This window comes from Protobothrops mucrosquamatus, unplaced genomic scaffold (assembly GCF_001527695.2).
Source record: "Protobothrops mucrosquamatus isolate PMUCROS unplaced genomic scaffold, P.Mucros_1.0 scaffold2571, whole genome shotgun sequence".
NCBI lineage: Eukaryota > Metazoa > Chordata > Lepidosauria > Squamata > Viperidae > Protobothrops > Protobothrops mucrosquamatus.
The window spans coordinates 78,611-91,981 of record NW_015388629.1 but is presented as its reverse complement, the minus strand read 5'-3'; the positions used below and the strand labels follow the sequence as shown (position 1 = coordinate 91,981).

General features: G+C 41.4%; 1 protein-coding gene across 1 annotated transcript in view; it reads left to right on the top strand.

Annotated features, from left to right (window-relative positions):
- The first annotated feature begins 486 nt into the window (after nucleotides 1-486).
- The window catches only part of LOC107295919 (E3 ubiquitin-protein ligase RNF213), an 85,777-nt gene continuing 72,892 nt past the window's right edge, over nucleotides 487-13,371 (top strand). Inside the window, exons 1-5 of the mRNA XM_015825253.1 lie at nucleotides 487-674; nucleotides 1,990-2,159; nucleotides 7,872-8,546; nucleotides 10,468-10,622; nucleotides 12,387-12,542. Of these exons, the coding sequence (XP_015680739.1) occupies nucleotides 2,025-2,159; nucleotides 7,872-8,546; nucleotides 10,468-10,622; nucleotides 12,387-12,542 (1,121 nt within the window). The 5' untranslated portion in view covers nucleotides 487-674; nucleotides 1,990-2,024. The remainder of the gene's footprint in view (nucleotides 675-1,989; nucleotides 2,160-7,871; nucleotides 8,547-10,467; nucleotides 10,623-12,386; nucleotides 12,543-13,371) is intronic.

Genomic DNA, 13,371 nt, shown 5'->3' with positions numbered 1-13,371 from the left:
CAGAAAAATATGGCATACTCCATTTAATCCTCCAGGGAAAGATTGAAGGCAAACGAGGTCCAGGCAAAAGAAGAACATCGTGGCTTCAAAATTCAGCAGCGCTTTTTTGTGCGGCTGCTGATAAAAACAGGATCGCCAACATGATCGCCAACCTCCGATAACGGATATGGAGGAGGAGGAGGAGGAGAATCATCATCATCATCATCTTTCCAGTGTGCGCGCTTTGTCACATCCAACACTAGGCAACTCACCGCAAGAAGCGGTGGAGGCATTTTTCAGCAGCCCGCCTGGGGGAAGCAAATTCAGCCGGCTCAATCAAGTCCGGATGGGCTGGACTTTTCCGCTGTGAGGGCGGACAGCGCTCAACCCTCCTCCTCCTCCTCCTCCTCCTGCACGCGCTTTCTGGAATTCCCCGCCCGCAGTCCGGCTTGGGTCCTACAGCAGCCTGCAAACTAAATACAGAGGCGGGGCGCCAGTGTGGCGTTTGGAAAGCGATAGTTTGTGCATCTTCTAATAAAAGGGGCAGGCAGCGGCGGAAAACGAAACTTCGCCGGGGACTCTTCCTTCAGCCGGCTGCGTCTGCAGGTTGGAGCAGAAGAGTTTGGGGGGAAAGTCTTTCTTTAATTGCGCGGTGCTGCTCTCGGCCCGCTGGATTCCTTTTGATCTCGGCTGAGGTGAGTAAGGCGCCCCGGAGATGCGTCCCTGCAGATAACTCGCTTGCTTTACGGTGAGCCCCGTTAGCGCCTTATAGCCGAGGAGCTCGGCTTAAAGGATGGCGTTGCGACGCTCATCTCTTCCGGCTGGGATGTGAAGCGTTTATTCAGGCTTATGGCGCTGGGGGAAAAAAAAACACAATCTGACGTTTTGTAACTCATAGTGTCGCGGTAGGACGGGGATGTCGGTCGTTTGTCGCTATGGGAAAATGGGGAGACGGTTCTGCCTTGCAGCGGGAAACGAGGGGCTGTGGCCAAAAGGGAAACACGGAACCACTTTTCCTGCAAGATCGTTTTCCTTATGGGATAATAACTTCCCAAGTTGGGTGTGTGTGTGTGTGTGTGGTTCTTTAGTTTCTTGTATTTGCAGCCCTTCTGGGTGTGGCACCGGTGATCTGACGCGAAGAACAGTTTGTTAAGGTGCCAAAGGGTTTAAATCGTCTATAGGTTCGTTTTTGGCTAAACGCTAGTTAAGGTATCCTCCCTCTTCTGGGATCTGCCGCTGTTCTAAATTACGCCGTAAGGAGCGTTAGACAAGGAGTAATACAGTAGACGCTTGTTTTTCAAAACCGAAAGTGATATTTTCACGCAACAAAAGACCTTATTCCGAAAAGCAAGTGTTTCGTGGTTGCGATGCTTTGGGAAACGATGGGTTGGGATCCTTTGGCAGGGAATGCTGGGTGTGACAGTGTTAACCTGGGCTTCTTCAGACTTAAGTTTTCTCATTGGTGAGACTGGGCGCAGGTGGCTGAAGAGAAAAACGAAAGTAATCGACCCTCATTTGCATAGTCGGCGTTGATTGGACGCGGCGGCGGCGGCGGCGGCAGGGTTGCGCCTATCGTACAGCACCGAAAGCGTTTCCTTCTTCCGCGGATTTCTGTTTGCCGCGGCAGCGCAGTTATAGACTCATGGACATATTTAGTTATCTGTTTATGTCCCAATTAATCTGTTCCCCTTCAATTGAATGTGTGCTGCTACCAGAGAAATGGAGAGCATTTCTGATATACATGCTATTAGGTTATGTGCATAGTTGCTTTTAAACGAAAGAGGTAACAGCGTGCACTTTTAAGCACTGAGTGGTTGATGTTCCCTGTAGCGCAGGCCTGGGAATGTAAATACACTTTGCAATAAAAAGGTTTGGTAGAAAACTGATAGTTTCAGTAGCTTAAGCAAATCGTTTCTCTTTCTTTGTCCCTGAGATTCACATTGCAGCCTCTCAGTGGAGTTCAGATTGCTCTTTAATTGACTTTCAAAAAATGTCATATTTTGATTGCAGACAGGAGGGATGAAGAAAAGACTTCAGTGGTAGAGATGGAACCTGATGGAGAATTGACGGTGGAGAGTTCTCCTTTATCAGGATCATTGGTGAATGAGCAACCATCTAGCGAACAAATGCCTGGGGCGTCTGAAAGCCTTGGGAAGGGCACCTCAGCCTCCCAAAAGCGAGTAAGTAGAGTAAGCGTATTTGGATACCAGTTGTGATTTGTCCAAAAAAGTCACTTTTTTGCAGTAAGAATTTTCAATGACTCCCTCTTCCTCTTCTTTGCTGGAATCTCGGAGTTGCTCCTTCGCTTTTGCTGCATTTACTTGTTTTACCTGTGACTGCATTAAAAGCTAACATTTGTATTTTGCTCCCAGATAATAAGTTCTCTGAAAGCAAGGCTGTTTTTCAACAGGCAATAAAAACTCTGAATGTTGGTGACTGGGATATGTTGCATGACAGTAATAATCCTCCTTCCAGAAAAAAAAAACGAAGGGAGAACCTATGCCTAAAGGAGGGCAGTAAACTATGCCCAGTTCCTCAGCAGGTAGTTTTTCTAGTACGTGGTGTAATGTTAATTGTCACGAGTTGTTGCCTGCTCAGATGCAAGTCCAATTGTTCTGAAATTTGGGACTTCTTGTTTTGAATATGAAACAAAATTGAAAGGTCAGAGTGGTTCCCTCTAGGATTTGTTGATACAAAAAGCTGAAAAAAGGACATTCTTGGTGATGGAAATATGAATTAGATCCCATAAAGTCTGAAAGATATCTCTCCCTCTCCCCAGCTCTAGTCCAACATAGAGAGGTACTGCTCGACTTACGACCATTTGTTCAGCAGCCATGCAAAATTAGGATGCTGAACAAAGGGACTTACAGCTAGTGCTTGATCATAATGGTTGTAGCAGTGTTCCTACGGTCATGTGATTGCCATCCCTGCTCTTGGCAACCCATTTGCATTTATGAAGGGTTGCCAGGCCCTCTATGGTCATGTCATGTGGTCACCATTTGCAGTCTTCCCTGCTGGCTTCTTTAGAAAGTCAACAGGGAAGCAAACAGGAAAAGTTGCAGGCTGCTGCCGCAGGTCTCCCCCCTTTGGGTCCTGGAGTCTGCCTGAAAAAGATCCGTTGGGACCCATTTGGGGAATGACCTTTTCAGCCAGCCTCTTTAAGAGCAGAAGGGCTGCCTACCAGGTTGACTTTGCCTCCTGTGGAGGGCAGACTCACTCCTCCAGGCAGCCCTCTCAAAGGCGTTGCCTGAAAAAGTCCATGACAAAAGCCAAGAGGGATTTTATCCTGGGCCACTTGTAGCAGGGAGCACCTGGAGTCAGGCTTCAAGTGCCCCTGCGGTAAAATCCCCCTTAGCTTTTGCAGCATCTTGGACTTTTTCAAGCAGCATCTTTGAGAATGACAGGGCTGCCTGTCAAATGGATTTCTCCCTTCTGTGGGGCAGTGTCACCATCCAGCTTGAGAATCCAAATAAAACTCCAGATAAATTCCATTTCCCGATTTCCCTCCCCATCGTGTGCTAGACTTTCTAGCACAGGCGTGGAAGGGGAACTGGTGCTTCAGAATCTGAGTTTCGTTTTCCCTTTTGCAAATGGAGGGGAGGGGAACGCCTGGGGTGGACCAGAGAAACGAAGCTCTTTGCGAATCCCAGCTTTGTTTTCTCTGGAACAATGCAGGAAATCCATTCTGTGCACAGGCAACTATTTCAGCAGGAAGCTCTTTTGCTTCACTCTTTTAATGACCTGCAAGCTCACTTAGTGACTGCACCTGTGAGAGACAGGAGAACAGTCACTGAGCGAAGCAATCGTGAATGCCTTGCTGAATGACTGCAATGACTGATGGCCATAATGGGCAGGCTCTATTTACAGTCGTAAGTCAAGGACTCTGTACTAATGAGCACATCAGAGGGAAAGTTGTATGTGCTGTTAATTGGTCTACTCTAGATGTTAAATGTCCGCTTAAAACAATATTTAAGTAGCGTATTTTTTGTATGTTTATGTTGCTATAAAATCCATCTGCATGAGTAATTCAGCTTGAACTTTTGTATTATTATTTGCCTGTTCTACTTAGAAGAATCCCAAATCCCAGACTTTCCAGTATATTTAAAAAAAATATACATCGCCTCTTTTGGTACTTATTTTTTCTTGGCCTTTTTATGTCCAATAAGGAGTGGTTTTCATGTGATGTATCATACTAAAATATGGGTGCATTTTATTACGTGGGAAACCTTAACTGAATGCATTAACTATTAAGTTTCTCTAACAGTTATACAAGCCATGGAGAAAATGGATATTGTTCCTTTTTCTCTTAAACGGAAATATAAATGGTATTTTTTATCTTTCAAAATACATTCTTTAAATATACAGGTAGTCCTCGACTTACAATAGTTCATTTAGTGACTCTTCAAATTTACAACAACACTGAAAAAAGTGACTTCTGACTGTTTTTCGTACTTATGACCATTACAGCATCCCCATGGTCACGGGATCAAAATTCAGATCTTGGGAACTGACTCAAATTTATGATAGGGGTCATGTGATCACCTTTTGAGACTTTCTGACAAGCAAAGTCTATGGGGAAGCCAGATTCACTTAACAACCATGTTACTAACTTAACTGTAGTGATTCATTTAACAACTGTGGCAATAAAGACCGTAAAATGGGGCAAAACTCACTTAGCAACTGTTGTCTTAAGTCAAGGATTACCTGTATACTATTCTTCAGTACTGACAGTTGAGTGCCAGATGGATTCCATGAAACACTCCAATTCATTATTAGCTAGAAAACATCCCGGGGCTCTCATTTTTCCATTTTTTGTAATGGCTGCTGAACAGTTTCTGTTGTGTGGCATCAGAAGCTTTTAATGGGCAACATGCACTAACCCTTATGGAGGCTTAACACGTCTGTTTTGCTAGTCAGTGTGAAATTGATTTCCAGTGAAAACAATCCAGTAATTTTGGATATGTCAATTCTCTCCTGTCTGTATATTTAAGCAAGTCACCCTTGCTTAGAATGAAAATGAAAATTGATTCACTGTATTGGGTACATTTGATTGCTGGAGACAGAATCCAAACAGCAAGGCTAAGAAATGGGGAACATTTAAAAGGATTTCTTTACCCAAAACAAAATAAATTGCAAAATGTAGAACTCATATTTCACAGTTTATATTGCTTTTCTTTAAGCAGCTTTGAGTGCATTCTTTAGTTTTTCACAATATTGTTGAGATATTTTTCCTTGCTTAAAATAAAAAGTGGCCCACCATCACAAATGGTATAATTCTTTAGATTTTTCTACATATGGAGGAAAACCTGACGAATTTTAAAAGAAAATATATCCAATATTCAAATTAAGAAGGTATCGTGTAACCTCTTTCCCTGGAAGACCCTCTGTTTTCATGGGAGGAAGTCCAGGCTGGTTTAAAATATGAATGAAAAGAATAATAATGAGAAAACAACCACCCAAGGAAAGATTTATTGTTTTGTACTTTCACAGTAAGATCAAAAGAAATCCAGTTATGGTTTTTATAATTGTTTGCAATATAATATAATCAAGAGGGGATTGCTATTGGACTTATCCTGAACATTTTAATCTGGAATAAAGCTCCTTGAGAGCTTTAGTATTTCAATTCAAATTATTATGAAGACAGCATCAATTCTGGAGTCTGCTGCTAGATGAATTCAGAATATAAGCAATAAAATTAGAACATTATTACAGGTAGTCCTCAACTTACAACCATTTGTTTAATGACTGTTCGAAGTTACAACAGCACTGAAAAAAGTGACTTACGACTGGTTTTCACAGTTATGACTGTTTCAGCCTTCCCATATGCATGTGTTCAAAATGTGGGTATTTGGCAACTGGCATGTATTTATTTAGATTTAGATTTAGATTTTATTAGATTTATACCCCGCCCTTCTCCTGGCGGACCCAGGGCGGCTTACAGCAAGCTAAAAACAGATAAAGACCTTACAAACACCATTTTAAAATACAATTAAAAGAAATATTAATTTTGCCGTTTCATTTAAAATTTTATGAACACCCAATATAAAATCAAATTAAAATCCAATCTAAAATACCCCTCAGGCCAGCCCCGCTAGCTGGAATAGCCATGTCTTGAGGGCGCGGCGGAAGGAGGGGAGATCCGGGATGACCCGGATCTCTGGGGGTAGTTTGTTCCATAGGGAGGGGGCTCCAACAGAGAAGGCCCTCCCCCTGGGGGTCGCCAGCCGGCACTGTCTGGCTGACGGCACCCTGAGGAGACCCTCTCTGTGGGAGCGTACCGGCCGATGAGAGGCAATCTGTGGCAGAAGGCGGTCTCGGAGATAACCAGGTCCGATGCCATGGTGCGCTTTAAAGATGATAATCAGCACCTTGAAGCACACTCGAAAGGCCACCGGTAGCCAGTGCAGTTCGCGCAGCAGCGGCGTTACATGGGAGCGACGAGTAGCTCCCATCACCGCTCGCGCGGCTGCATTCTGGACTAACTGGAGCCTCCGAGTGCTCCTCAAGGGGAGCTCCATGTAGAGAGCGTTGCAGTAGTCCAGGCGGGAGGTGACAAGAGCGTGGGTAACTGTGCGCAAGGCATCCCGGTCCAGAAAAGGCCGCAACTGGCGAACCAGGCGTACCCGGTAAAACGGCCCCCTGGCCACGGCCGTCAATTGATCTTCTAGTGTCAGCCGTGGATCCAGGAGGACACCCAGATTGCGCACCCTCTCTGAGGGAGCCAAAATTTCGCCCCCTATAGTCAGCGACGGAGTCAGCTGACTATGCCTGGGAGCCGGCAACCACAGTTTATGATACTTGGACTGTCCTGGGATCATGCGATCACCATTTGTAAACTTTCCAGCTGGTTTCCAACAAGCAAAGTCAATGGCGGAAGCCAAATTTGCTTAATGACTACATGATTCACTTAACACCTGCAGTGATTTACTTAACAACTGTAGCAAAAGGGGGGCTGCAGTGGCCTAGCGGTTAAGATGCTGGGCTTGTTGACTGGAAGATAGGCAATTTGAGACCCAAGTACCGCATGATGGGGTGAGCTCCCGTTACTTGCCCCAGCTCCTGTCAGCCCAGCAGTTTGAAAGCATGCAAATGCTAGTAGATAAATAGGAACCACTTCAGTGGGAAGATAACAGCATTCCATATGCCTCAGTATATAGAGCAGGAGTCTGCAAACCTGGCAACTTTAAGAGTTGTGGACTTCAACACCCAGAATTCCCTAGCCAGCCATGCTATATACCCCTGATTTATAGTGATGCTGGCCACATGACCACGGAAGTGTCTTCAGATACTGCTGGCTCCCTTGGCTAAGAAATGGATATGAGCACTGCCCTCCTGAGGTTGGACATGACTGGACAGGAGAAACCTTTATGTTTATGGCAAAAGAAGTTGTAAAATCTGTCAAAATTCAGTAAACAACTTACTTAGCAATGGAAATTTTGGGCTCAATTGTGATCATAAGTTGAGGGCTACCTGTAACTGGTTTCTTTTGTTGAGTCTTTTAATCAATCTTTTCTTTTTCTGTGCTCCTCATTACATTTTTTTCATTCCCCCCCCCAGCTCTTAGTCCTTGCTACTCTTATACTGCATGGCTTGCTTGGGGTAGAATGCAGTTAAATTTTGTTTGTAACAAACTGTAGGCAAACGAGCAAAGTTTGCAATCATTTGAAGTATCACAAGAAGGGAGACAAGCTTTGATACTCCAGTCTCTTATAATTTTGATTTTAAAAGTCCAACAGAAAAATACAGCTAATAGTATGATGAAATGCTGAAAATCTAGAAGTTTCTATTGTATTTAATGAGAAAGGGATAATTTTAGTTATTTGAATTATTTGTGATGCACTAAAATCTGATTTTCCATTTTTAAGTACCCTGTTTTTCTTTCCATCTTGTAGAAGAACAGGAAAAGGAACAAGAAGAAGACTTCTCCAGATAGTGAATTGCATAGTTCCTTGTCAAGCTTAAGTTCAGCTCCGTCCAGTCTTGATTGTTCACTTACTCCAGATGTGGCTAATGTAAGAATCCCAGTAGAAGAAAGTCAACACTCAGAAGCTAAGTCGATTGACTTAATGCCATCCATTGAGGATAGTAGTGACCAGATTAGAAATACCTCCTTCCGTGCAGATCAGGATCAAGAATTTGTAAGCAGAACAGAAATCCAGAATCAGCCAGAACAAAATAAGAAAAATGATGCAGTAAGTCAACCTGCTGTTATTGCTGTCACGGGGGAGAAGATGGAGGAGGATAGTTCCAGAAAGGTTGATATAGTTGGTGAACAGAGAGATACTAGCAAGAAACAATGTGCCACCAGTTCTGTTGGACCTGGACAACTTTCAGAGAATACAACCAATATATCAAATGAAAGTGTTATGCAACCTGTTTCTAAGGGAGACACGGAGAGCAGATCTTCAGATCTCAATGTTAATGTTACATCTACGGAGGAAAAAAATTCAGGATCGAGCACTGAATATCAAAACTGTGGAACGAAGAGATCTTTGCCTGAATCTAAAATGAAAAATAACAATTCAACAGAAGTTAAGGAAGAGGCCAAGCAACAGAAGAGTTCAAAAGTAAATTGCTCAATTTATTTGTGGTAGCATATATCTTGGTCTCTTTTTTGTTAGTGTAATAGTACGTGGGAATGATGTGGGAAGAGCCATGGCTAGGGGAACAGTTGGATAAGAGGGAGATGAGCCCACAGAAGGAATGTGGGTGTGGCAAAGGGACACTCCCTAGTTCGTAGGTTGTAAAGGTAAGGGGCAGAGAAATATACTTTCAGACTTGAGATATTGATAGAGTAATCTTACAATAAAGTGGAATTTGTTCAACCGTCCTGTCTGGACTACCTTGCTAGACTGATAGCCACCTTGAATGGATTTTTTAGGAAGAAAGCTAGTGCATAAGCTAAATAATACATAAATCACATAAATGGTTATTTTTTGTGAAGCAATAAATGTATCTTGCCCTGTAATTAAATATTTGCTGTATCTTGGGGATTCGAAGCATTTGTACATCCTGGGAGATAATTAGTTTTACAGGCCACATGTAAGAGGTGTGACAACTTGATATCCACGGGTGGGGTTATCCATGTCACTCCTGCAGAGCATCTAGACTGCCAATTTTTATGAAGTATGTTTAAAGGTAATTTTGAAGCCTCTTTTATGGATTACCTGTAGCACTTTGCAGACCACCAGTATTTCCCGAGACTATTGCTTGGGAACCCTTGCTGTAGGAAGTGCCATAGTTCTAGAACAAGGGAGAAGAACGTAATATCTGAATACTTAGCAGATCTAGATTTCTGAGTCTACTGAAATCAACTGCTTGTAATTTTAAATGGACCCAGCATTTTATCTACACCCACAGTCTTAGCCAGCTAAATAGCATGTTGGAGAGTGGTGTAGGGCAGGGGTCCCCAACCCCCAGCCAGCAACCGGGCCGCACAAACAAGCAAAGCTCCATCCGCGAGATGCAGGCAGCACACAAAACCACGCACCCTCCTGTCCGTGGAAAAACCTCTCTCCACGGAACCGGTCCCTGGTGCCCAAAAGGTTGGGGACCTCTGGTGTCAGGTACTCCAGCAATTTTATCAGCAGCAGCTTGTGCTAGAGAGCTAGCCTACAATCTTGTATAAAATATCATGAACCTTATTAACCTCCTAAGAATCATTCTCCTGAATATTTCTTATTTTCCCATGATTAAAAAAAGTTCTAAGAACAGAATTGTGAACTTGGGAAGGCTTGACTAGTGTTTAGATTTCTACCTGGGTTATGTCCAAAACAAGAATACATGGTGTGATTAGAGGAGAATCTTTATTGCAAAGAAGGAAAAAGCCACTTTCTGTTAATATGGCGGTGTAATTCCCTATTATTCCTAGCAGATTCCAGCACTTTCTCTTATCTTCCCATGGTTTAATGGTCATTTTTACCTGAGACTTCTCAGCCTTGAACAATGGGCAGTTGTTTATTGTTAGCATAATTGATATCTCTACCCTACCCTGGGAAGACTCCAAACTTCAGTGCTGTGTGGTGAGAAATAGGAGCTATCAGTGACTGAGAATTAAACCTTCCAGGCTCATATAGCTAAAGACCATAGCAGTCTCCAGAAAGAGAATAATGAAAAATGTCTACTAGGACTTCACATGCAGCAAATCGTTAACTTCATTTTCTTCTACTTCTGCTTAAATAGAACAAACTAATGGACAAATGTGAAGCGGCATACTTTATGTGCCAATGTTAATGTTCTTTGTTGCATAAGTTATATTTGGTGATCTGAAATCTCTTGATAGGGAAACTTTTGTATAACGCAAGAGCACCTTTCTAGGAACCAGATAGTAAACATCATAAAAATGAGCAATTCCTTCTTTTTTTTTTGTTATCCTAAGTAATTGTCGCACAGCAGTTTAGCAAAAACCCTTCTAGGCTACTCACTGATTTATTTGCATGGACACTTTCTAATGCTTGCTTTTGTATATCTGATATGCCTTTATTACAGAAAGAAAAGGAAAAGGGACAAAAAATACGCACTCCAGTGGAAGAGTCTGGGGAAAAAAGGAGAGATTCTGCTGCTGCTGGAAATCAAAGGCCTCAGACAAGAAACAAGGCCAGTGCGGAAGAGAGGAATCATGAAGTCCCTGCTGTCAAACAAAAGTACGGTGTAATTATTTGCCATTGACTGACATACATACATACATACATACATACATACATACATACATACATACGTTGACATTTAATATAATAATCTAATAATAGTTGTAACACAACTCCACAAAAGCCTATTTCCTTTTTTTATCCTTATTCAGATGAATTGGAAGTTTCAGATTTAGTAGAACTGTAACATTATGATTCTTCCTTCATAGACTTTTCTAATATGCAGCAGTGGAAACGATACGGCTTCTAACAGGCTTGATCAAAAAAATCCCCCTATTTGAAAGCAATTCCAATATGCTTAACCTATATTTGATTGCTTAATTTTTATTTTTGTGTGTGTATGTGTGTGTGTAAACTTATAGTGCTTTTGATTATTCTTTCTCCCCTCCCATTGTAAGGAATCATGAATGCTGCTAAACATCCGTGTCTACCTTCCTTTGTGATTTAAGCTCTTACTAAATACAGGTGCGCTCTTGACAATGTAGGTGAGACTATTCTGTGGCAGTTCTCCCAAGGAAAAATATCGGTCTTTCTTAACCTGGTGTCTTCCAGAGGAGTTGGACTTCCAACATTGCTGGTCTGGGGTGGTGGCAGTTCAACATCTGGAAGACATGGAAGAAATCTAGTTTCTACAAGGGATCATTTGATGGTGCTTTCATTTGGGAACCCTGTTTGGGATAGCTTGCAAAGCTATGTTTTTTTTCCCATGGACATTCTGCTTTTCAATGCTTTGTTTTATTTGAAACCAGAAGCTGAATCAAACATTTGGGAATAGTACCACCTGATTCTTGAAGGAAAAATGCTCTAGGCCGATAACTGAAATTTTATTTTGTGTCCTGGTGATGGCCTTGCACAAGTGTATTTCCTGGCAGCAGATACAGCAGCCTCCAACATTTCACTTTTTTGATTAAAAAGCTTTCTTTGGAAATAATGGATTCTGCTGCCCTATAACAACTGAGAGCTAAAGGTCCACATGCAGCCCTGTTCCGGAACCTGAACTAAGATGCTTTTAAATTCAAGTTCAGGCAGGGTCAACTCAACAATAAAATAGTTTTAAAAGAAATATTTATTCCGGGAATCCTTGACAGAACTTACAATTCTGAAGATGCAGTAACTTGATAGTGGACTTGTGGCATGCTGGCTGAGGAATTCTGGGAGTTGAAGTCCACAAGTCATAAAAGGGCCAAGTTTGAAGACCCCTGATCTGGACAATCCGTGAGGTTTTCTTTTGACAACAATATAAAAGTGACTCGTTGCTTCAACTTTCTGAGTCAATTTTCAGCTTCCTACTATAACTTACAGTCCTGGGATTGCCTTGTAGTCTCCCATTCAAATTCTAAGCAGGACTAAAGCTACTTCCTTTTTCAAGGTCAACCAGAGAGTTTTACTCTTGTGTTTTCCTCTTTCAAATGAAATAAAGGCTGCATCAATTTTACTACAAGCTGGGTGCATGCTAAAGATAATTTTATTAACTTCAATTTTGGAGAGCTCACAGAGGCGATCACTATCAAGTTACTGCTTCTTTAATTTGTTACTTATTTTGATAGCATGTTTATTTTACTATATTTTCAGCAGTAGTTTTGAAACTTTGTGCACCCTTTGAAGAGGTGTTTTATTTGAGATTGTGTGTGTGTGTGTGTGTATGTATGCATATATATATTTATGTGTGTGTATATATGTATGTATGTATGTGTATATATATGTCTGTGTGTGTGTGTGTGTATGTGTGTATATGCCATCTTTTTTTATTCTGTTTTGCAGTCAGACACCTATGGAGAACATTACGGTTTATTTCCATGCTATTCTGTCTAAGGACTTCAAGATAGACCCTGAGAAGCATAAAGTGCTCATTATGGCAGGGGGAATTTCTGATTATACCAACTGGAAAGATACTGTATGTGAGCTGAGCTGTACCCAGTAAGTATATGTTGGTATGATAGCATAATCTTTGTTTTTCCAATACTGTGCAAATGCAATTCTCGCTGCTGTTAATACATGTAATATTAAATATATACATTTTTTGTCATAGTTCTCTGTAATTATACCTAAAAGAAATAATTCTGGCTTGAAATCTACATGTTTTCTTAACATTTTCTGTAATCACATGTGTATTTTTGACCAAAATATTTTTGCTTTAGGGCATATCCACCAAAGGTGATAATGTGTGCCTGGCTTTTGCCTACATTTTCAACAATTACTAGACATATTTTTAAACAGTTTTGCTAATCTTGCAGGTGGTAAATGCCATCTATAAAATATTTTATATACATTTTCTTTATAATTAGCTGCCCTTGTTATTTTGTAGTTTCTTTCTCACAGGTTTTGCCATTTTTCTAATTCTACATTATGCCCAAAGTTTTTTTGCCCAAGTTACCATTGTTTCTTTAACTTGTTTGTCTTCCATCTTCAGGTTTAACAAAAACGTGTAGAGTTTCTTAATCAGTTTTTCATCTAATGACAATAGTATCTGGTCAAACACTGTTTCATTTTTATAAAAACCATATGTTTTAGCATCTTTTTCATATCTCATTTGCATTTGCAAACGGGGGCACCATAATAGCTCAATGCCTTGCTCTTCCAGTTCTTGTTTAGTTTGTAATTTCCCATCAGTGTTCAGAATGTCTTTGTACATCACAAGTTTCTCATAATTGATTAAATTTTGGTGCACAAACGCTTCCATTGTCGAAATCCATCCTGGTATTTTCATACAATGTTTCATTTTTATCTTTTCCCACATCAAAAGCAA